Source organism: Thunnus albacares, chromosome 21 (genome assembly GCF_914725855.1).
Source record: "Thunnus albacares chromosome 21, fThuAlb1.1, whole genome shotgun sequence".
In the NCBI taxonomy this organism is placed as follows: domain Eukaryota; kingdom Metazoa; phylum Chordata; class Actinopteri; order Scombriformes; family Scombridae; genus Thunnus; species Thunnus albacares.
Window position 1 is genome coordinate 107,501 of NC_058126.1, and position 24,974 is coordinate 132,474.

The 24,974-nt window shown below is 43.7% G+C and overlaps 2 protein-coding genes across 5 annotated transcripts in view; one reads left to right on the forward strand and one right to left on the reverse strand.

The window, feature by feature from the left end:
* The window catches only part of epb41l3a (erythrocyte membrane protein band 4.1-like 3a), a 51,242-nt gene extending 37,397 nt beyond the window's left edge, over positions 1 to 13,845 (reverse strand). For all 4 annotated transcript variants that reach the window (XM_044340176.1, XM_044340178.1, XM_044340177.1 and 1 more), the window contains exons 1-7: positions 13,775 to 13,845; positions 12,165 to 12,264; positions 11,899 to 12,078; positions 1,161 to 1,265; positions 1,033 to 1,075; positions 849 to 924; positions 613 to 734 (exon numbers count right to left, since the gene is read on the reverse strand). In XM_044340176.1, coding sequence (XP_044196111.1) covers positions 613 to 734; positions 849 to 924; positions 1,033 to 1,075; positions 1,161 to 1,265; positions 11,899 to 12,078; positions 12,165 to 12,254 — 616 coding nt within the window. In that variant the 5' untranslated portion in view covers positions 12,255 to 12,264; positions 13,775 to 13,845. The remainder of the gene's footprint in view (positions 1 to 612; positions 735 to 848; positions 925 to 1,032; positions 1,076 to 1,160; positions 1,266 to 11,898; positions 12,079 to 12,164; positions 12,265 to 13,774) is intronic.
* A 2,870-nt stretch (positions 13,846 to 16,715) lies between these two features.
* Positions 16,716 to 19,441, forward strand: LOC122972978 (spore wall protein 2-like). The gene has a single exon (XM_044340424.1). The coding sequence runs from the start codon at positions 17,109 to 17,111 to the stop codon at positions 19,158 to 19,160; it is 2,052 nt and encodes a 683-aa protein (XP_044196359.1). The 5' UTR covers positions 16,716 to 17,108; the 3' UTR covers positions 19,161 to 19,441.
* The last annotated feature ends 5,533 nt before the right edge of the window (positions 19,442 to 24,974 follow it).

Consider the following 24,974-nt stretch of genomic DNA (forward strand, 5'->3'; position numbering starts at 1 on the left):
TTGGAGTTAGAATATATTTTTACTGCAGTGTACCTGTCAGATTTAGAATAAGGCAACAAAGTAAATTCATGTTTCTCATTCAGCAGAGAAACGGAACTGGGAATTACTGAGTTAGTGAGTTACTGTTCGTTGTTGTTCTGTCATCTCTTTTTTGGGTTGCTTATCCACTAAATATTTGTGAATGTCTGGAAGATGTCAGGATATTGTCCCGCCCACAACTCAAGTAAATGTAATTGGCTAAGACAACTGTCAAATTCATTCCCACATTGACTTGAATTACCCAGAGGTTCGTTACAGCTACCGAAGGTCCTGGCAGAGGGGAGTCGCTGATTCACCCAGATACCATCGGAAGTAAAATTGTGATTGACCCGTTTCCCATTCCGTTATATTAACCCACTGTTCGCCAAGACATATTAGTCCAAGTTTATAACTATGATCTAGAGATTAAGGTATGGCAGGGGTACAGGGTAAGTTGGGGTAAAGAGGGTACAGCAGGATAGAGAGGGTACATGGCGGGAAGGGTAGGGTACCTCAGAGAAGGGGAGGGTATATTGAGAGGGGAGGGCATGTCAGGGTTGGGAGGGCATGTCAGGGTGAGGGCAGATACAGTACCAGGATCATAGTCTCCAAGCTCTGACTGGACAGTGTAAGAGCCAAGGATGGTATGAGTTGCAAATGAACAGGGAAGTCGACCAGAAACTATATCCTGTCTGAGCTGGAGACACAGGAAGTACCTGCAGACAGACAGACAGGAAGACATCACCTTCATCGGGTATATAAACACTACCACTAAGGTGAAAACATATTTGGCAGTGTTCAGCTTTGATTGACAGGTGAATGAGCCCTACCTGGTGATGTCCTCAGAGAGCTGGGCAGGGTCAGGAGGGTAAAACTTGACATTAAAGGAGAAGTTCCAGGGAACACCTGTGAGACAGATAGGAGGGAATCATTTCACACAGACAGTTAAACTTTAGCAACCAGGTAACCACATAACCAAGTAACCAGACAGACAGATGGGGTGGTGTTACTGACCTCTGACCTGCTTCTTCATCTCCTTCCCTGGATCCAACCAGTTCTACAAGACAGAAGTCAAAGGTCAGGCAGACAGACAGGCAGGCAGACAGGCAGGCAGGCAGACAGATAGATAGACAGACAGACACCTTGTTGTTGTCGGCATCTCTGAAGGACAAAGCGAAGTAGTCTCTCTCCAGCAGGTTGACATGTTCACACACCTTCTCAAACAGCTGCAGACCACGTGCTCGTTTCTACATGAAGAACACAAATGTTTTGTTTTATTACGTCAGTAAAAACTATTTTGTTAGAGTTAGGGTTATATGTATGAAATATGTAATGAGTTGATGATGAATGTGATATATGTCAGGGTATGGAGGGTAAGTCAGAGTAGGGAGGGTACATCAGGGTAAGGAGGGTAGGTTGGGGTAGGAAGGGTACATCAGAGCAGGTAGGGTACATCGAGGCAGGGAGTGTACATTGGGGAAAGGAGGATATGTTGGGGTAAGGAGGGTACGTCGGGGTATGGAGGGTATGTTGGGGTAAGGAGGGTACATTGGAGTAAAGAGGTTATGTCAAGGTAAGGAGAGCACGTTGGAGTAAGGTAGGTATGTCAGGGTAGGGAGGGTATGTTGGGGTAGGGAAGGTACGTCAGGGTAGGGAGGGTATGTTGGGGTAAGGAGGGTACGTCAGGGTATGGAGGGTATGTTGGGGTAAGGAGGGTACGTCAGGGTATGGAGGGTATGTTGGGGTAAGGAGGGTACGTCAGGGTAGGGAGGGTATGTTGGGGTAAGGAGGGTACGTCAGGGTATGGAGGGTATGTGGGGGTAAGGAGGGTACGTCAGGGTATGGAGGGTATGTTGGGGTAAGGAGGGTACGTCAGGGTAGGGAGGGTATGTTGGGGTAAGGAGGGTACGTCAGGGTAAGGAGGGTACGTCAGGGTATGGAGGGTATGTGGGGGTAAGGAGGGTACGTCAGGGTATGGAGGGTATGTGGGGGTAAGGAGGGTACGTCAGGGTAGGGAGGGTACGTCAGGGTATGGAGGGTATGTGGGGGTAAGGAGGGTACGTCAGGGTAAGGAGGGTACGTCAGGGTATGGAGGGTATGTTGGGGTAAGGAGGGTACGTCAGGGTATGGAGGGTATGTTGGGGTAAGGAGGGTACGTCAGGGTAGGGAGGGTACGTCAGGGTATGGAGGGTATGTTGGGGTAAGGAGGGTACGTCAGGGTATGGAGGGTATGTGGGGGTAAGGAGGGTACGTCAGGGTATGGAGGGTACTTCGGGATAGGCAGGGTATCTGGTTATCTTTTTTAACAATATGTTTATTGGGTTTTCATCTTTATGTAAAATAAAAAAGGGAACACATGTATGCATAAGTACTATATATACATCAAATTGTATGCATGTATATTTGATATAGAACTGGGCGATATGACCAACATCTCATATCCCGATATAGGTCATTTCATATCCTGATAACGATACCTATCCCGATATAGCACATTTTAATTCAATGTATAAATAGTTGGTCCGTCCCCTCCATCTCCACCCGCCAGCATAAAGCCACCTCCGTTTGTGCTTTTACAGCATGCAGGTGTTCCGGTTTCAGGGGCGATGAGACTGACCAGGGGTCTCATTTATAATCGTTACGTATGCCCAAAACAGGGCCTGAAAGAGGTGTACCCTACTTCCCACGCAAAAGTCTTGATCTATAAAAACAAACTTGACAGGATAATGTGCGCACCTGTATGTAAACTCTGACCCATGCGTACGAACATTTTGGCAACAAGGGAAATCGACGACGCAGATGGTGAGGTGATGAATTGAAGCCAGATTGAATAGTAATCCTCTCACACATTTAATTTCACTTCATATCAAACATTAATTATAGATCCTCATTATGAAAAACATTCAAACGTCAAGCACAAGTGACGAGGGCGGGTCCGATACGTTGACTCTCAACATTGATTGGCTAGGTGTCTAAAGACAGAGAGAGTGATTAGTGAAAGAGACACATGTACATAAATATTCATGAATGATTCTGCATCGACCATCTATGGTTGAAAGTGGGCGTGTGGAGGGCGGGTTATGAGGCTGATCCCTGTGCGCACATTTCCAGGTGGACTGTGATTAATAAAGGTAAATATACATGCATTCGTGTGTACGCATGGTTTTATATATCTGATTATTATTTGGCACACACCATTTTTTATATATGAGACCCCAGAGCTGTAAACGCTGCTATGAGGGAGGACAAAGACGTTACTAGGATGAGGGGAAGACATTTCTCTTTGTTTTATAACATTAAAAGTTAAGTTAGACTTTTCTGTCTGCTTCCCGATTCATTTTAAAAAACACGAGAGAAAGCTATGGTCGAGTGAGCTAGAGAGTGAATGAAGAGAGGGAGCGCTGCTAGTGAGAAAGCCGTTGAATCAGATCAATAAAACATTTTTTTCGTGTTGTTTTACGGCGGTTACGTTCTAAAGCACAAACACACCCACACACCTCCACTCATCACTGCAGCCGTAGCAGAGACTCTCACACTGAGCTGAAATTAAAAGAACGCACATAAATTTGGCAAATAACAGAAATAAAGACAGTTTCTACTGCGTCTTTTTAGTCGCCATCTCACTGCTTCTCAGAGTGGGCGGGGCTTAGCCCTCCGCGTGTGAGACAGACAGCGGTGGAGAGTTGATGACAACTAAACTCGTCCTCGTTATGTTACTGTAAGTGCAATAAAAGCTTCACATGTAAAAAGCCAAGAAGAGTAATCTGCACAAAAGATGGACAGACTCCAAATGATGGAAAATACTGCCGTAACGAGTGCGATTTGCGTCACAACGATATAAACGAAAGAGCATAATATAAAACAATAGAAATGTTTCTCTTGTCACACGATATATATCTTCATATCACACAGCTCTAATTTGATATATACATATAACACATGCACATAAACAAATAAATTATAATAAATGGTAAAGAAAAATACATACTCCTAATGAGTCCAATTGCATAACTTAAATAGTGAAATAGTAATAGTTTTAAATAAAAAAATAAATGAAAAATAACAATATCAATTTTTTTTTAAAAGGGTTACATCTGAAAAGAGCCACTTTGATGATATAGTCATCTCTTATATTGTTCTACATTCATCCGACTTCCCCAGACTCGACTAACAATAGGACAGATCCTTGTTCCTAATATACTGTATAAATATATATATATATATTAACTAATATATATTAGATACTTTGAAATCTTTGTCCTTGAGTACATATGTATTTTTTTCCAAAGGTTAGCAGAGAGACATTTCATGTCTACTATTAATCTACCATGTTGCTGCTATCAATGTTTTGTCTCTCTGGGTAGATGCCCAGAACAAAAAGCTTCCAAAGCTTTTAGTCCAACTTCTTCCCAAAATTTCTTTTTCTTGGACATAATTCCATATGCATGGACGAATGTTCCCTTGTTCTCCCTGCACTTGTTGCATAAGTCTGTTGGGGTTAAACTTTTTAAAACTTTTTTCTGGTGTAATGTTTACTCTAATTAAGTCGTATTGCAGAAGTTTTAAATGTTTGTTAGAAGTTTTAAATGTTTGTTAGAAGTATGAGTTCTATTGCATGCCCTACTCCACTTCTCAACTGGTATCTCCTCTTGTAGATTATCTTGCCAAGCATTCAATTTAAAATGTGATCCAATAATCAACAAGTCATACATTTCCAATATGATTACTTTTTCAAAGGGATTTTTAATTAGAACTTTCTCCGATGAGGATAAAGCAGGAATGGCCATGGATTGTTTTTGATTTGATCCAATAAAGCTCTTGAGCTCTAAAGGTCTTATAGAGGAAGCAAATCTTTTAATATTCTCATCCTCAGGACTAAAAATATCACTAATTTGTCTTACTCCCCTATCAGCCCATAGTTTAAAACCCTGATCAACCGCACCTGGCACAAAATAATTATTTCCCCAGAGCAGGTGTGTCTTTTAAGTATTTTTGTACCTCATACCATACAGCAATCATGTTTCTCACTACAGGATTGGATGTTCTCTTTTCAAGGTTATTAGGATTACCAGAGTAAATGAATGCCAGTAGCTGAAGCTTTACAGAGTGAGTCTTAATGTCTTTCCATGCTGGCAAGTTTTTTGTTGAGTAACAGTACGTCATAGTTCTCACTTGAGTTGGTAATACCACTGCAAATACCACGGTCGAGGCAGATGGCGTCCACCTAGAGTCCAGGTCTGCTGGAGGTTTCTTCCTGTTAAAGGAGAGTTTTTCCTGCTGCTGATGGAGGAATGTTGGGTCTCTGTAAATTAAAGAGTTCAGTCTAGACCTGCTCTATGTGAAAACAGCCCTGAGATGACTTCTATTGTGATTTGGCACGATATAAATAAATTGATTTGACTTGATAAGTTCAGGTATTGTAGCCCTCCCGAGTCCTAAGATAGATACAGACGGGACAAACAAAGTCTGGGACATTTATCTTTCCAGATAAAATTATTGAATGATGTCTTAAGTCTACAAAAGAGGTTCAGAGGAGGTGGCAAGGGAATATTTTGAAACAGATATAGATAAGAACAGATATAATAACTTGAGGGGGGGGTATTCATTTTCAGTATGTTAATTCTGTCCATTTGGGAGATTGGAAGTGATGACCATCTACCTATTAACTCATAAATTGAAGTTGTGACAGGATTACAATTAGCTTGTACTAATTCTTCTAATCTGTGAGTAATTTTTATTCCTAAGTACGTAAAACTGTTAACTGTTTTAAAGTGGCTCACATGATTGGGTAGGTTGGTTTTCTCGACCAAATTAAACAACAAAATGGAGGATTTGGAGTTATTAATTTTGTAACCAGATACATTGCTAAATCTGTAAATGAGATCCATGAGAGCTGGGACAGATATGCCCAGATTTTTAAGAAAAAGGATCATGTCATCCACATAAAGAGCTATGCAATGTTCAACTGGGCCTAAACCCATATCTGATATTAGTGCGTGATCTCTTACTGCAACTGCCAGAGGTTCGATTGTGATAGTAAAAAAAAAAAAGAGAGGAGATAATGGGCAACCCTTTCTACATCCTCTATTAATCTTAATTGGTTTGGATAGATTATTGTTAGTAACTGTTTCTGTACATGGCTCTTTATATAACAATTTCACCCAGTTACAAAACTTTTCCCCAAGCCCAAACCATTCAGGAGGTTCAAACGAGTATCCCTAACCCTAATGACAGGAAATCTGTATCTGATGCCTCTCTCTGGGCATGTAATATGTTTAAAACCCCTCTTACGCTGTTAAACACCTTACGGCCCTCAGTGAACCCATTTTGGTCTCTATTTATTATTCCTAGTAGTAGAATCACTCGTATTTTCAAATCTGAGTTTAAAAAATCTGACCAGTGATGTCATGTATAGCCGCATGTCATCATTCAACCGCTGGCTGTCGAGGTCCAGCAAACGATGTGGGCTTCATAGATAACTGGCAGACTTTCTGGGGAAGACCTGGTCTGATTAGGAGAGACGGCATACATCCCACTCTGGATGGAGCTGCTCTCATATCCAGAAATATGGCTGAGTTTATTAGTAGACCAAAACCATGACAACCCAGAGCTGAGACCAGGAAGCAGAGCTGCAGTCCTACACGCTTCTCTGCACCTCCATTAGAGCAGTTACCCACCCAAAACCACATAGAGACTGCGTCTGTCCCCAAAACCACATAGACACCGCGTCAGTCCCCCAAACCACATAGAGACTGTGTCTGTCCCCAAAACCACATAGAGACTGCGTCTGTCCCCAAAACCACATAGACACCGCGTCAGTCCCCCAAACCACATAGAGACTGTGTCTGTCCCCCAAAACCACATAGAGACTGCGTCTGTCCCCAAAACCACATAGACACCGCGTCAGTCCCCCAAACCACATAGAGACTGTGTCTGTCCCCAAAACCACATAGAGACTGTGTCTGTCCCCAAAACCACATAGAGACTGTGTCTGTCCCCAAAACCACATAGAGACTGTGTCTGTCCCCAAAACCACATAGACACCGCGTCAGTCCCCCAAACCACATAGAGACTGTGTCTGTCCCCAAAACCACATAGAGACTGTGTCTGTCCCCAAAACCACATAGAGACTGTGTCTGTCCCCAAAACCACATAGAGACCACGTCTGTCCCCAAAACCACATAGAGACTGTGTCTGTCCCCAAAACCACATAGACACCATGTCTGTCCCCAAAACCACATAGAGACCACGTCTGTCCCCAAAACCACATAGAGACTGCGTCTGTCCCCAAAACCACATAGACACCGCGTCAGTCCCCCAAACCACATAGAGACTGTGTCTGTCCCCAAAACCACATAGAGACTGTGTCTGTCCCCAAAACCACATAGAGACTGTGTCTGTCCCCAAAACCACATAGAGACTGTGTCTGTCCCCAAAACCACATAGACACCGCGTCAGTCCCCCAAACCACATAGAGACTGTGTCTGTCCCCAAAACCACATAGAGACTGTGTCTGTCCCCAAAACCACATAGAGACTGTGTCTGTCCCCAAAACCACATAGAGACCACGTCTGTCCCCAAAACCACATAGAGACTGTGTCTGTCCCCAAAACCACATAGACACCATGTCTGTCCCCAAAACCACATAGAGACCACGTCTGTCCCCAAAACCACATAGAGACTGTGTCTGTCCCCAAAACCACATAGAGACCACGTCTGTCCCCAAAACCACATAGAGACTGTGTCTGTCCCCAAAACCACATAGAGACCACGTCTGTCCCCAAAACCACATAGAGACTGTGTCTGTCCCCAAAACCACATAGAGACCACGTCTGTCCCCAAAACCACATAGAGACTGTGTCTGTCCCCTGTCCACTTAAATCAATTAAATCTAAAATAAACAAAAGAGGATTTATACATAAAAATCTAATAAATATTAAAACCACTACTGCAACAGTTCAACAAAATAAGAGAATTAAATGTGGACTCTTGAACATTAGATCTCTGTCATCTGAAGCCGTATTAATAAACGATTTAATCTCAGATCATCATATTGATTGATTGTCTTACTGAAACCTGGCTGTGTCATGAAGAACATGTCAGTCTAAATGAATCCAGTCCTCCCAGTCATATTAATACTCACATTCCTCCAGACACTGGCCGAGGAGGAGGAGTCGCAGCCTAATTATCAACTCTAGACCTGAACTTCATTATAACTCATTAGAAAGTCTTGTTCTTAGTCTCTCAGCCAACCTGGAAAACTTTACAGCCAGTTCTATGTGTTATAGTGAACCGTCCTCCTGGTCCAGACTCTGAACTCTGATCTGAATTCTCAGAGTTTTTATCAAACTTAGTCCTTAGTACAGATAAAGTAATTATAGTAGGTGATTTAATATTCATGTGGACGTTGATAGTGACAGTCTCAGTACTGCATTTATCTCATTATTAGACTCAACTGGCTTCTCTCAGTGTGTAAATAATCCCACTCACTGTCTGAACCACACCCTCCACCTTGTTCTGGCTTACAGGATCGAAATTGAACATTTAATAATTTTTCCACAAAATCCTATTTTATCAGATCATTACTTAATAACTTTTGAATTCCTGTTACTGGATTACACACCATTAGACAAAAATGTCCTCACTAGATGTCTCTCTGATAGTGTTGTAGATAAATTTAAGGAAGCAATTCCATCAGTACTGAATTCACTGCCATGTCTCAATACTACAGAGGACTCTTATGTTAACTTTAGTTCCTCCCAAACTGATAATCTTATTGATAGTGCTGCAGGCTCATTACGAATAACACTCGACTCCATCGCCCCCTTAAAAAAGAAGATAATAAAACATAAGAGGTTAGCTCCATGGTATAACTCCCAAACCCGCAAATTAAAGCAAACATCGTGAAAATATGAAAGGATTTGGCGTTCCACCAAAGTAGAAGAATCTCGCTTAGTCTGGCAAGATAGTGTTAAAACATACAGGAAGGCCCTCTGTAATGCCAGAGCCGCCTATTACTCAGCATTAATAGAAGAGAATAAAAACTGCCCTAGGTTCCTTTTCAGCACTTTGGCTGACAAAGAGTCATAACTCTACTGATCCATGTATTCCTATAGCTCTCAGTAGTAACGACTTTATGAGCTTCTTTAATGATAAAATTCTAACTATTAGAGACAAAATTAACCACCTCCTGCCCTCAACAGGCACCGTTCTCTCCCCAAACACAGGAACCTTAGAAACAGCTGTAAATCCTGACATATATTTGGACTGTTTTTCTCCAGTAGACTTGTCTGAACTAACTTCAATGATTTGTTCAGCTAAACCATCAACCTGTCTCTTAGATCCCATCCCAACTAGGCTGCTTAAGGAAGCCTTACCCTTAGTGAGCACTTCTTTACTAGATATGATCAATCTGTCTTTAGTAACAGGCTATGTACCACAGTCCTTTAAAGTAGCTGTAATTAAACCTCTTCTTAAGAAGCCTACTCTTGATTCAGGTGTTTTAGCCAATTATAGACCTATATCTAACCTTCCATTTCTCTCTAAGATCCTTGAGAAAGCAGTCTCTAATCAGTTATGTGACTTTCTACATAACAATAGTTTATTTGAGGATTTTCAGTCAGGATTTAGAGGCATCATAGCACAGAGACAGCACTGGTGAAAGTCACTAATGACCTCCTAACTGCATCAGACAAAGAATTTGTCTCTATACTTGTCCTGTTAGATCTTAGTGCCGCATTTGACACCATTGACCATCACATCTTATTGCAGAGACTGGAACATTTAATTGGCATTAAAGGAACTGCATTAAGCTGGTTTAAATCCTATTTATCAGATTGATTTCAGTTTGTATACGTTAACGATGAATCTGGAGAAGAAGCCAAGTTAGTAAGAGAGAGTGAAACAGAACGTTTAATCAAGAATGGACATATTCTTACATGTTCATTCTTCATATGTTCCCAGACTGTGGCGACTGTGAAGCGCCGCTACGAGACAAAGCACAAATCTTTGGTGCAAACATATCCACTCAAATCTGAACTGAAGGGACAGAAAATAAATGATCTAAGAGCCCAATATGCTTGATCAACCAGAATCCTGACACCTTTCAGATTTAAAATCCTGGCAGGACAAGCTGGAGCTCACTTTTCTCACTGAACAAGAGAAAGTGGGGCAGTGGGTGTTAAAGCCTTTCAAATGTTAAGATGTATTGAGATTTTTTATTATAAAATTGGTCGAGACTGTTAAGATGTGAAATGGAGTTAACAAAAAGAAGAAAAAGGGAAACTCAAGCGACACTTTTTATATCATTTTTGTAAAATTTAGCACTTTATTTTAAGATGCACATTTTTCATAAGCTCTCTGTTAAATATTGTATTTTTAAATACAGCCCTTATTTTACTTGAAAATAGAAAAGAACGTTTATTTATTATTAGAGTACTTATTATTTATAATCCCTCCAGTTCAACGTGAAAACTGACAATAAATATTGTTGAAATATTATTGAATTCTTTATGTGACAGTCAGTTGTTGACTACATACTAAACTACCAGGCACTGAGTCATAACACCAGTTAGACATCATGATGTTCTGGACCTTTACTTGAGGAGATTTTCTCTAACTGGCTCTAAGGAGTCGGCTGTTCTCTTTTTCTGGTAAGTACATTTTGTTTTAAGCCTGTTCTTCACTAGCCAAAATTAGCATTAGCATTAGCATTATCAAAGTTAATGTGAATTACTGATGCACTGTGTTAACCAAGCTAGCAGCTAATGCTAGCGTTAGGGTCAGCATCCAACAGGAGTCTGATATTTTAGGTTGCAGGCTTTTTGTGCGAGCTTTGCTTGACTTTCCTGGTACAGACGACATCAGAAACTTTAGGGAAGCTTTTGGAAACTTTGGGAATGATGCTGCTCGCTTTATTGTGGTTACGTATATAACAGGATTTACTGAAGTATAGCGGAGGGAAACCCACGACATCCTGCCCCGCCGCCATAGCATGTGGTTACCATTGGCCTCACTGAAAACACACACACCCCGTCTGTAACTGTCTCTACCTGTCTCACCTGTCTCTACTCATCTCACCTGTCTCTACCTGTCTTTACTCATCTCACCTGTCTCTACTCATCTCACCTGTCTCTACCTGTCTCTACTCATCTCACCTGTCTCTACCTGTCTTTACTCATCTCACCTGTCTCTACCTGTCTCACCCGTCTCACCTGTCTCTACCTGTCTCACCTGTCTCTACTCATCTCACCTGTCTCTACCTGTCTCACCTGTCTCTACTCATCTCACCTGTCTCTACCTGTCTTTACTCATCTCACCTGTCTCTACTCATCTCACCTGTCTCTACCTGTCTCTACCTGTCTCTACTCATCTCACCTGTCTCTACCTGTCTTTACTCATCTCACCTGTCTCTACTCATCTCACCTGTCTCTACCTGTCTCACCCGTCTCACCTGTCTCTACCTGTCTCACCTGTCTCTACTCATCTCACCTGTCTCTACCTGTCTCACCTGTCTCTACCCGTCTCACCTGTCTCTACCTGTCTCACCTGTCTCTACTCATCTCACTTGTCTCTACCTGTCTCACCTGTCTCTACCCGTCTCACCTGTCTGTACCTGTCTCACCTGTCTCTACCTGTCTCACCTGTCTCTACTCATCTCACCTGTCTCTACCTGTCTCTACCTGTCTCTACCTGTCTCACTTGTCTCTACTCATCTCACCTGTCTCTACCTGTCTCTACCTGTCTCTATTTGTCTCACCTGTCTCTACTCATCTCACCTGTCTCTAACGGTCTCACCTGTCTCACTTGTCTCTACCTGTCTCACCTGTCTCACCTGTCTCTACTCATCTCACCCGTCTCACCTGTCTCTACCTGTCTCACCTCCACAGTGCAGGTGAATAGCGAGCCGTCCAGCAGGGTCACTTTAGTCTGCATGGTCCTAAAGATCAGCGGGTTTCTGGCCGGAGAGCGAGCGATCCGACTGCTTGACGACAGGTGACTGGTCGAGTCCTCGCCCAGTGAGCTTTGAGCTTGGTTCTGGGACGGACCGCCTTCCCCTCCCTGAGGATGCAGGAAGTGATGTCACATTTCACTGCAGCAATAACTAATAATCTGCTTATTGATCATTCATTTCTTGATGTTTTTACCAGTTTAGGTGTGGAATGGGCAGCAGCTTCAGGGAAAGATTCTGCCTCTTTGGGCTGGGCCTCTTGCGGCTCACCTGGTTCTGTTGTCATGGTGATTCACCTGCAAGACAGTGATGACATGGTTACAATGGAGCTGCTGATTGGCTCCTGAGGTGAGAGAGCACACAGAGCTGGAAGCTGATTGGCTATCTAGGAAACATGCAAATGAACTGAAGGAATGACAGAAGAATGAAGGCGGAGACACAAACTGAAACAAAAACAACAGTGAACTCAAACTTCAGACTCGATCAGCTTCTCTGACACACGCCGTCACTCTGCAGCCAGTCTGTCACTACACTATATAGCATTATTTATATAAGCATTAGCGGTGCCACAGATGGAGATCTACTGAATAAACGAGTGGCCTCATCGTGATGGCAGCGGTTCACCTGTGAAGGTGAAGCAGCTGTTTCTGTGTCTTCTCTCCCTGTCGGTGCTCTGGAGTCACTTTCATTCCCTGAATCGACTGATGTCAGTCTTTAAGGTGCGTTCAGTGTGTTATACTTGATTTTCATTGACTTTGACTGCAGCCAGCAGAGAGAGGAAGAAGAGGAAGAAGAGGAAGAAGAAATCTTGCTTTAAAAAAGCAGTAATGTGACTTTTATTGTTGGTTTGTTTGTAAATTTCAGAGTACTGGTCAGTATCTGATGATGTCATCACGCTGAGCCCAGCCCCCTGGTTACCATCTGTTGACCCCTCCAGCTGTCAGGTGAATGGTTGCCATGGTAATGCAGGGAGGGGGGGGGGGTGGATTAGGGTGGAGAGACAATCAGATGTAATCTGCTTTTGACTCCACATCAGACTGATGATGATGATGATGAAGATGTGGGTCAAAGGGGGGGGGGGGGGGGCAGACCCCCCCAAAGAAATCTTTGTGTCATCATGACATAAGCTGCTGCTGTTTAATGATAATTATTAACATTAATTAGTTATTGATTCCGATGATCAATTATTGATTATTATTAATTAAATAATCGGCTACATTTTGTTTTTATTCTGTTTATGATATTTTAAAAAAATGTCTTTTCTTAAACATTTTATTCTTATTGTTTATGTTGTTTGAAGTAAAAGCAGCTGTAGTATTTTACTCTGCTGCAAAGATTTTATTAATAACATATAAATATAAATAAACCAGCTCCAACCTTAAAATATAGAATACATGTAAATACACCCAGGATAATAGTGTTATTGTTATTGTTGTTGTTATTATTATTTTTGTTAAACAACAAACACACATATTAAGAAGATATTTCAGGGTTGATCTCTGGTCTTTGTGGCTGCGGATCAGATCATCCTGCAGCAGGAAACACCCTGCTGCAACACACACACACACACACACACACACACCACACACACACACACACACACACACACACACACACACACACACACACACACACACACACACACACAGAGCTGCAGTGTGATGAAGCAGAATGATGCTCTCTCTCTCTCTCTCTCTCTCTCTCTCTCTCTGCCAGCCAATCGGAATCGCGCACCCTCTGATCATTGATCATAAACTGATCAGTTTTATCTGTCATCAATAACCTCAAACCATGAGCATCTCTTACCTGTCCTCGTGCAGGACGGTCGGCCTCTTCCTCCCGGTAACGGACGGAAGACTTTTTTCTTTTTAAATACGTCACTCTCTCTACGCGTCACAGCACGGCGCGGTGACGTCACGACGCACGGCGCGGAGGCAGCTGTTGTCAGCTGTCGGCTGCTCTTCATCACACTAACGTGTCTCCTCGCTTCCTTCACGGTGAGGACGGAGGAGTTTAATCCACCAATCAGGAGAAAACTACTGATGACGTAGATAATATATATATATATATATATATATGTAGAAATTACTAAGTAACAGTTTAAACTGTAAAGTTTTAACTTAAAACTATGTATAATAAATTAAAAAGTTTAACGTAAGTTACGTAATAATTTGATAGCTAGAAGGAAAACAGCTGATGACTGATCCAATATTTATCATTTGATTATCGATCTGCAGCAGCACAATTTAAATCTGTTACTGAACGAACAGAAATGACTTAAAGCAACAATAAAAGCAGCTGCAGAATATGTTTAAATAAAATATTTGTGACAGACGCAGCTGTGTGACGTCATATTTTCCTGAAGAAGACGTACTGAAACAGAAGAAGAAGATAAGAAGTTTTTTGGCTCATGAGGAAAATAATAAAGTTACAAGAGTGTTTTTTATGATTGATTGATTCTTTTATTTTATGAATAAATATGATCAGCTGCTGTTGGTGCCCTTATTCCTGTTCCTGGTAGTTTTCTTGATCTGCTGTATTACAACAACAACCTGTCAGATCAGCTGACCAATCAATAACCAATAACCATTCAATAAACACATTTGATCAAAGGGGTGGATACATCTGTGGTTCCTCTGTCCTCGTCTCCTCCAGGAGCATTAAAGGGATTGGAAGATCCTCCATGATGGCGGTCAGGGAGGAGAGAAGGTCTCCTCTCCAGATCACATCATGAGTTATGTGTTTGTGTCCAGCTGCCTCTCAACGTATGACAGTGATGGACAGATGGATCATCCAAGCACCTGCCACGGATTTTTAGAAAGTGCCGCCCTTTTCCAGTTTCCATGGACGACTTCCCAGATGTTTCTGTGTAACAAACCATCTGCCGCATCAAGTTAGAGAGGACGTGAGGAAGCGTAAGTTAGCGTAATGAAAAACAGCTGATTAAAGATGAAGTCTATTAACTGCATCCACGTTTCCCTCACGAGCATCTCAACGTTTTAGAGCGGAAACGCAGAATCCATTGAAGCGATATCTGTTTCTGATGACGGCGACAGCTGATCAGCCATCGATCACTTTAAAAGCTGTAGAGACTTGAGATGGACTTTGTGTCTGCACACATGTGCACTGTGACACTAATGAAGCCTCACAGTTATCACTGCAGCAGCTGTTTCCTGTTTAACAAAAACCTGCATTCTCTATTTATGCTGTGTTGGGTCACCAGCTGGCCACAGGTTTCAAGACTCAAAGACACAAAGGGAGAAACTGTCCCCAGTCCTTGGTGGTTCCACTCATGGACCCAGATTAACAAAATTAGAGATCTCCTTCCTCTTTCACTTTCCCCTCACAGTTGCTGCTGCTCAGCTCTCTGGTTTCTCCTGCTCACAGCAGACACACACACAACCGCAGAGGACACGAGAGCCTGCATAAGACTCAGTGAACTATTGTTGTGATGGTAAGGTTATTGGAACGCCACACTGCTAAGTTAATGTTAGCATAGGTTATTGCATAGCCACACCGCTAAGTTAATGTTAGCATAGGTTATTGCATAGCCACACCGCTAAGTTAATGTTAGCATAGGTTATTGCATAGCCACACCGCTAAGTTAATGTTAGCATAGGTTATTGCATAGCCACACCGCTAAGTTAATGTTAGCATAGGTTATTGCATAGCCACACCGCTAAGTTAATGTTAGCATGCTTAACACATGTTACATCCAGTAACTCGGCCTTGCATGTAACTAACCTCTTCCTAACCAGCACCTTTAGCCTTCACCAGTTGGTCTTAAACAGAGAACCACAGTTAAGAGATTTAAAACCCAACTTTGCTTCAGGTGGTTCAAGACACCACATGGTCTGATGGTCTAGCTTTTAGTCTCTGTGGTTCTCTTTGTCGGCCATATTGTTTGCATGCTGTGTGTGCTCCATCTTGCTGTTGATAATCATTAATTATTTCTGATAGCCAAACTTGTAGGCAAGGCCCAACAACTGTGTCCCGCTCAGTATTTATACTGCATACTGTGTACTGCAGTATTTATACTGTGTACTGTGTACTGCAGTATTTATACTGTGTACTGTGCCCTGCTCAGTATTTACACTGTGTACTATGTCCTGCTCAGTATTTATACTGCATACTGTGTACTGCAGTATTTATACTGTGTACTGTGTACTGCTCAGTATTTATACTGCAATAAGGGGGCCAGTAAAAGACTTTGGTTAAGGCTGCTCTTGTGTGTCCTCGCTGAGAGCAGAAATAAAAGCTTTGAGATGACCCTGAAATTGGTTCAAGTGAAGATGGAGGCGCGAAGGTCCGTCTGACATGAGGAAGGGGGGGTTGTGTGTGTGTGTGTGTGTGTGTGTGTGTGTGTGTGTGTGTGTGTGTGAACTCACCAGTGCATTGGATGGAGACAGGAGGTGATTCATCCCAAAAGAAGAAGAAGAAGAAGAAGGCATTGTGTTAAAATAATAACATGAATATTTGAGTGTTTGTGTTTATATATTTCATCATCAGTTCTGTAGCCACACCTACCGGTGATGTCACTGTGACATCAGTGCAGCCAGGTGAGAAGTTTCATGTTTAACTTTATTTAAAGGTCCAGTGTGTAGAGTTTAGTAGCATCCAGCTGAACAGACTTGGCAGAAATGGAATATAATATTTATAAGTATGTTTTAATTAGTGTCTAACCACCTGAAAATAAGAATCGTTGTGTTTTCGTTTCCTTAGAATGAGCCCTTATATCTACAGAGGGGGCGGGTCCTCTTCCACGGAGCCGCCATGTTACAACGCCATGTTCCTTCAGCAGCGCAGAATGGAAAAATTCTGCACACTGGACCTTTAATAAGTGATCATTGAAACAAACAAATTTTATCATCAGGCTGAAATGAAATCATTTAGTTTCAGCAAACAAAACTGTTCTGTGCTGAAAGTATTTATTTAAAATGAAGTGTTGGGTGATGCAGATCCTTCAGATCCTGCAGATCCTGCAGATCCTGCAGATCCTTCAGATCCTGCAGATCCTGCAGATCCACAACCTCAGCAGCAAAACTCACGTCAGCAGAATCATTTTCACAGTCATTAAGTTCAAATAAGATTCAGGACTGACAACTGTTTGACTTCTCTGCCGTCAGACTTTCACCTCAGCATGTGGACGCATCGCCAGGAGGCGTCACCGATCACAGGACTGGTCAGGACGGATCAGAACAGATCAGGAAGGGTCGGGATGGATCAGGACGGGTCAGGACTTGTCAGGATGGACCAGGACAGATCAGGAAGGGTCGGGATGGATCAGGACTTGTCGGGTCGGATCAGGATGGGTCAGGACTTGTCAGGATGGATCAGGACAGATCAGGAGGGGTCGGGATGGATCAGGACTTGTCGGGTCGGATCAGGACGGGTCAGGACTTGTCGGGTCGAGTCAGGACTGGTCAGGACTTTTCAGGATGGATCAGGACAGATCAGGACTGGTCAGGACTTTTCAGGACTGGTCAGGACGGATCAGAACGGATCAGGAGGGGTCGGGATGGATCAGGACGGGTCAGGACTTTTCAGGACTGGTCAGGACAGGTCAGGACTGGTCAGGACTGATCAGGACTGGTCAGGACTTTTCAGGATGGATCAGGACGGATCAGGACTGGTCAGGACTGGTCAGGATGGATCAGGACTTTTCAGGACGGGTCTGGACGGCTCAGGACTGGTCAGGACGGGTCAGGACTGGTCAGGACGGGTCAGGACAGATCAGGACTGGTCAGGATGGATCAGGACAGGGTGGGATGGGTCAGGACTTGTCGGGATGGATCAGGACAGATCAGGAGGGGTTGGGACGGATTGGGACAGATCAGGACAGATCAGAACGGATCAGGAGGGGTCGGGACGGATCAGGACTTTTCAGGACTGGTCAGGACAGGTCAGGAGGGGTCGGGACGGATCGGGACAGATCAGGACCGATCAGAACGGATCAGGAGGGGTTGGGATGGATCAGGACTTTTCAGGACTGGTCAGGACAGGTCAGGACTGGTCGGGACAGGTCAGGACTTTTCAGGACTGGTCAGGACAGGTCAGGACTAATCAGGACTGGTCAGGACTTTTCAGGATGGATCAGGACGGATCAGGACTGGTCAGGACTGGTCAGGATGGATCAGTACTTTTCAGGACGGGTCTGGACGGCTCAGGACTGGTCAGGACGGGTCAGGACTGGTCGGGACGGGTCAGGACTTGTCGGGACGGGTCAGGACAGATCAGGACTGGTCAGGATGGATCAGGACAGGGCGGGATGGGTCAGGACTTGTCGAGATGGATCAGGACAGATCAGGAGGGGTCGGGACGGATCAGGACAGATCAGAACGGATCAGGAGGGGTCGGGACGGATCAGGACTTTTCAGGACTGGTCAGGACAGGTCAGGACTGGTCGGGACAGGTCAGGACTTTTCAGGACTGGTCAGGACTTTTCAGGACTGGTCAGGACTTTTCAGGACTGGTCAGGACAGGTCAGGACTGGTCAGGACGGATCAGGACTGGTCAGGACTTTTCAGGACGGATCAGGACTGGTCAGGACTGGTCAGGATGGATCAGGACTTTTCAGGACGGGTCTGGACGGCTTAGGACTGGTCAGGACAGGTCAGGACTGGTCGGGACGGGTCAGGACTTGTCGGGACGGGTCAGGACAGATCAGGACTGGTCAGGATGGATCAGGACAGGGCAGGATGGGTCAGGACTTGTCGAGATGGATCAGGACAGATCAGGAGGGGTCGGGACGGATCGGGACGGATCAGGACAGATCAGAACGGATCAGGAGGGGTTGGGATGGATCAGGACTTTTCAGGACTGGTCAGGACAGGTCAGGACTGGTCGGGACAGGTCAGGACTTTTCAGGACTGGTCAGGACAGGTCAGGACTGGTCAGGACGGATCAGAATGGATCAGGAGGGGTCAGGATGGATCAGGACGGGTCAGGACTTTTCAGGACAGGTCAGGAGTGGTCAGGACTGGTCAGGACAGATCAGAGCAGATCAGGAGGGGTCGGGATGGATCAGGACGGGTCAGGACTTGTCAGGATGGACCAGGACAGATCAGGAGGGGTCGGGATGGATCAGGACGGGTCAGGACTTGTCAGGATGGACCAGGACAGATCAGGAGGGGTCGGGACAGATCAGGACTTGTCGGGTCGGATCAGGACGGGTCAGGACTTATCGGGTTGAGTCAGGACTGGTCAGGATGGATCAGGACAGATCAGGACATGTCAGGATGGGTCAGGACTGGTCAGGACGGGTCAGGACAGATCAGGACTGGTCAGGACTTTTCAGGATGGATCAGGACGGATCAGGACTGGTCAGGACGGATCAGGACTTTTCAGGACGGCTCAGGACTGGTCAAGACAGGTCAGGACTGGTCAGGACGGGTCAGGAGTTGTTGGGACGGGTCAGGACTGGTCAGGACAGGTCAGGACGGATCAGGACTTTTCAGGACGGGTCAGGACAGCTCAGGACAGGTCAGGATGGATCAGGACAGGGCGGGATGGATGAGGACTGGTCAGGACGGGTCAGGACTTGTTGGGACGGGTCAGGATGGGTCAGGACTGGTCAGGACGGATCAGGACGGATCAGGACTGGTCGGGACAGATCAGGACTTGTCAGGATGGATCAGAACGGATCGGGACGGATCAGGACAGATCGGATCATGTCAAGACGTGTCAGGACGTGTCAGGACTGGTCAGGACTTTTCAGGATGGATCAGGACAGATAAGGACGGGTCAGGATGGGTCAGGACTGGTCAGGACAGATCAGGATGGATCAGAACTGGTCAGGATGGCTCAGGACGACTCAGGACTGGTCAGGATGGATCAGGGTTGGTCAGGATGGATCAGGACGGGTCAGGACGGATCAGAAGGGGTCAGGACAGGTCAGGACGGGTCAGGACAGATCAGGAGGGGTCAGGACGGGTCAGGACTGGTTGAGACGGATCAGGATTGGTCAGGATGGATCAGGACGGGTCAGGACAGATCAGGAGGGGTCAGGACAGGTCAGGACGGGTCAGGACTGGTTGGGACGGATCAGGACAGGTCAGAACAGGTCAGGACTGCCCCCCCCCCCCCCCCCAACCCAGACAGTTTGTGAGTCTTCAGTCAGCAGGAGTGTGCACAAAAAATATATAAAATCCAATCAAATCAAATCAAATAAATAAAAAAAAGACACCAGATAAAATATACAAGGGGAACAGACATAAGAGACAAATTAAAGCATGAAATATCACATGCTACCTAAATGCCTGTTGGTGGTTTTTAGCTGCTTTTTAAGAGTCCACAGTGTCAAGAGACCTCCAGCTTATTGGGAGGCTATTCCAAAGCTCAGCTGCTGCTGACTGGAGAATCTGATCTCCCCGAGTCCTAAAACATGTCTGAAGTACACTTAGAGTCGTGTAGAGCTCTATAAGTGAGCACCAAAACTTTAAAATGAATTCTAAGATGAACTGGAAGCCAGTGCAGTGAGGTTAAAATAGGAGTAATATGTGACCATCCGTTGGACCGTTTTAAGAGCCTCGCAGCAACATTTTGGGCAGTTTGTAGGCGGTTTATGGAAGATTTATAAACGCTTAAGTAAGTAAAAAGAGAACCACAGCAGCTCAAACGTGATGTGATAAAAGCATGTATTAACATCCCCATTTCATTTCTTGACACAGCAGACCTGAGTTTGGCTGTTTCTCAGGTGAAAGAAACATGATCAAATCAGCGTCTTAATGTGAGCATCAAACCTCATGAACTGGTCAAAAATCAGACCGAGAAGATGAGGACGAGGCATTGAGGTTCTGCCTGATCCATGAGAGAAGATTATCAAGACCAAGAATCAAGACTTCAGGTTTATCTGCATTTGACTGCAGAAAATTATTTGCCATTATTATTTACCAAATTATTATTGATGAATTATAATTATTTGCCATCCATCACACATCAACTTTGATGTATTTTGCTTCCTTTAGTTCTGTCTAGTCTTTCACATCTATCAGATGTTAGTGTGACTCAGTAACATTTAGATTAATGTCTGAATCTTACATTAATGTCATTCAGGTGTCACTGAATGTAAAACATCAGTACTGATGTGTGTCAGATTCTGCAGCAGAAACCAGAAGTGTGTCTTTAAACTGAGACAGTGACGTGTGCATTTACCGAGCAGAAACCTCCAGGACTGACGCATGAAGTTAACATGAAGCAGGAGACTGCAGTTCCTTGAACAGCCACTTGAGGCTCCAAAAGTGAGTCAGTCCCCAAAGACGCTCATGTTAAAATGCCAACTTTACAGCAGAAATAAACATGTTTACAGCCTGGTACAAACAACACTTTTGGTCTCTGTAGCTAATTTCCACATTCATGACAACTGTACAGGGTGAATTTTTATATATCTCAGCCATTTAAATTTCAGTAAGGCTTAAATTTCATTCAGTTATCCATAATTAAGGACGTGGCTGCTTTGAGTGACAGGTGGGTGCCGTCACAGGCAAGTTGCTACCATGGCAACAACATTGGTTAGGTAACGTAACATTAGTGTAACTCCAGATTCACAGAGTTTAGCCGTAGCGTCGCTATTTCAAGTGTGTTTTCAGTTCATGAAAGTTAATTGTAACATTTTGGTCCTAAAAAGTCTTGTTCAGTGTTTGGTTGTAATTAAAGATCCTCTACAGAGTCAATGTTCAGTTTTTCTGATAAGTACATTTTGTTTCAATGGTTTTCAGCCTATTTTTCACAGTGAAAATTACTATTAGCATTATGACAGTTAACCATAGACTGTAAATGCACAGTGTTACCCAAGCAAGCAGCTAACAGATAGCAGCTAGCGTTAGGGTCAACTCCACCCTCTCGTCCATATATGGTCACTTTTGGCTCCAAAAATCCCAGATGGCGACGGTCAAAATGCAAACTCGAGGCTTCAGAACAGGAGTCCACAAACCAACAGGTGATGTCACAGCGACTACATTCGTTATTTTTTTACAATCTATGGCATTAACACATGTGACACAGCAACAGTAACTTTGTTAACAGGATCAGTCAGGATTTAAAGGTAATTCATTTTCTGTGTTCAGCTGTTAAACTGATTCATGCACTAAATGGAGTTTCAGTGTTTTAATTGCAGATGTGAACTTTTTAGCTGCTCAGCTGCTGAACCTGGGCCTCTTTCCTACTGGTCCATTTAAAGGGTCAATTCACCCCTTTTTCCTCCCATAACTCCCATAAACATAATTTTCCTACCCAAAATATGATGACCATGATTGCCCTGGTGCATCTTGCACCATTAAAACTGGAACTAAAACAACTCATTTAAAAACTACTGAAAAGTTGTTAGTGATGATTGTTGAGTGTTTTTATGTCTTCAAAAATCTTTAAATGTCCTCACTAGAACCTCTCTGATGTTTCCCTGTAAGTTTGTTCCAACAAACTCTCTGAATCACTGGTTTCAGCCTGATGAACGTCACCTGTTCATGAGGAGATTTCATCCTTAACATCATTGACGCCCCCTAAAATCTCCATATAAGGCCCTGTGTGAGTTTCATTCTCAGAAAAAAGAAGAATAAGAAACCAGCAGACACATTTCTCAGTATCAGTAGTCGTATTAGAGGAGCTGAAATAATCAGAAAATATGAATCCAGTGGGAACACTTTGACATGAAGTTAGATGCTAAAAACGTCTTTCTAAAGCAACGTGCTCCATGTCTAATATGAGAGGTGTCATGTTGTGGCAGTTCTCTTACCCCAGAAGAGGCCTGAGAACCAGTAGTCTGTTTCAGGAAGCAGGTTTAGTGAAAACTCTGAGTTTATTCACCCAGAGTTGAGGGAAACTCTGGGGTTTCAGTTTCAGAAAGAGAGCTAGCTTAAACTCTGGGTCAGTAACCATGGTAACTCAAACTCCAGGTGAGTTACCATGGTAACTGACTCTGTGAAGCTAACCTGCTTGTTGGCAGGTTTTCTCTCTGTTTCTTCTTCATTCATTCAGTCGTATCAAAGCTTGAAGCTCGTTCATTAGTGGAGCTTTACTTTCTGTCAGAATCTAAATCCTGGTTGGATATTAATTTGTTACTCAGGACTTTCTAAAGTTTTTATGCATCAATCATTTCTTTGAACAGCAATTCAAATATTCCACAGTGTGAATTGATCCTCAGCTCAGAATCAAACTCATGTCCTTCTGTTCATAACTCTGAGACTCTGACAGTTTGTTAGAGCAGCTGCTGGCCTCAAATCTTTATTACACATAATGTTTAATCTCAGTTTAAATTTAAACAATCTGTATGAAGCTTGAGATACGTGGGATCAATGAATAATGATCCCTATCAGTCTGTGACTGGTCCACTGATGGATCATCGTTCCTATAATACTGTAGATTATATGTTAATATTTCTGAGTGAGCAGCATCACTGAATGATGTTGAGCTGAGATACAAACAGACATCTGAACATTTAAAATCTGCTGTATTTTAACCTCGACGCAAATCAGCAAACACATTATTATTGATCAGACTGTGAGCTACAGTCACGTCTCTGTGTCTTTGATCAATATATGTTTTAAATCTCTAACTATATTTTTCATCTTCAGTTGCTGCTTCCTGTGTTTTGTCCGTCAGATTAAAGCTGAACAAATATATTTAAAATGTAATGTAGCTGCAGCCTGATACACAGATTCCACTTTATCATCATTAAGGAAATGTAAGTCTGATAAATAATCAATTAATGGACGACACTGAACAAAACTTTATTGACACTTTTCCAGCTCGGACTCAGACTCTTTTTAAAAGATAAATGTGCATCATCTGCATACACATGCATTAATATCTCTACGTCCACTTGATTCACACGGAGGCTCTGCCTTTTATTTACCTGTTGCCATGGTGACTTGTAGTATCGGAGCTCCATTGATGATGACTGTTTTCATTCATCATCATGAGTTGATTGAACTAACTCTCATCAGCTGTTCTGTCATCTCAGGTTCATCAGCTCAGAGTTCAGGTTAGTCAGAGTTTGATAAACCTGCTTTCTGAAACAGACCCGAACCAGTTCAACCGCGTAAAAACAGACCCGAACCAGTTCAACCGCATAAAAACAGACCCGAACCAGTTCAACCGCGTAAAAACAGACCCGAACCAGTTCAACCGCGTAAAAACAGACCCGAACCAGTTCAACCGCGTAAAAACAGACCCGAACCAGTTCAACCGCGTAAAAACAGACCCGAACCAGTTCAACCACTTAAAAAACAGACCCGAACCAGTTCAACCGCGTGAAAACAGACCCGAACCAGTTCAACCGCGTAAAAAACAGACCCGAACCAGTTCAACCACGTAAAAACAGACCCGAACCAGTTCAACCGCGTAAAAACAGACCCGAACCAGTTCAACCACGTAAAAACAGACCCGAACCAGTTCTACCACGTAAAAAACAGACCCGAACCAGTTCAACCGTGTAAAAACAGACCCGAACCAGTTCTACCACGTAAAAAACAGACCCGAACCAGTTCAACCGCGTAAAAACAGACCCGAACCAGTTCAACCGCATAAAAAACAGACCCGAACCAGTTCAACCGCGTAAAAACAGACCCGAACCAGTTCAACCGCGTAAAAACAGACCCGAACCAGTTCAACCATGTAAAAAACAGACCCGAACCAGTTCAACTACATAAAAATAGACCCGAACCAGTTCAACCGTGTAAAAACAGACCCGAACCAGTTCAACCATGTAAAAAACAGACCCGAACCAGTTCAACCGCGTAAAAACAGACCCGAACCAGTTCAACCGCGTGAAAACAGACCCGAACCAGTTCAACCGCATAAAAAACAGACCCGAACCAGTTCAACCATGTAAAAAACAGACCCGAACCAGTTCAACCGCGTAAAAACAGACCCGAACCAGTTCAACCGCGTGAAAACAGACCCGAACCAGTTCAACCGCATAAAAAACAGACCCGAACCAGTTCAACCGCGTAAAAACAGACCCGAACCAGTTCAACCGCGTAAAAACAGACCCGAACCAGTTCAACCATGT

What these genes read in the sequence shown, in the direction of transcription:
- LOC122972978 (XM_044340424.1), top strand. Translation starts at nt 17,109, where the DNA reads ATGTGGACGCATCGCCAGGAGGCGTCACCGATCACAGGACTGGTCAGG.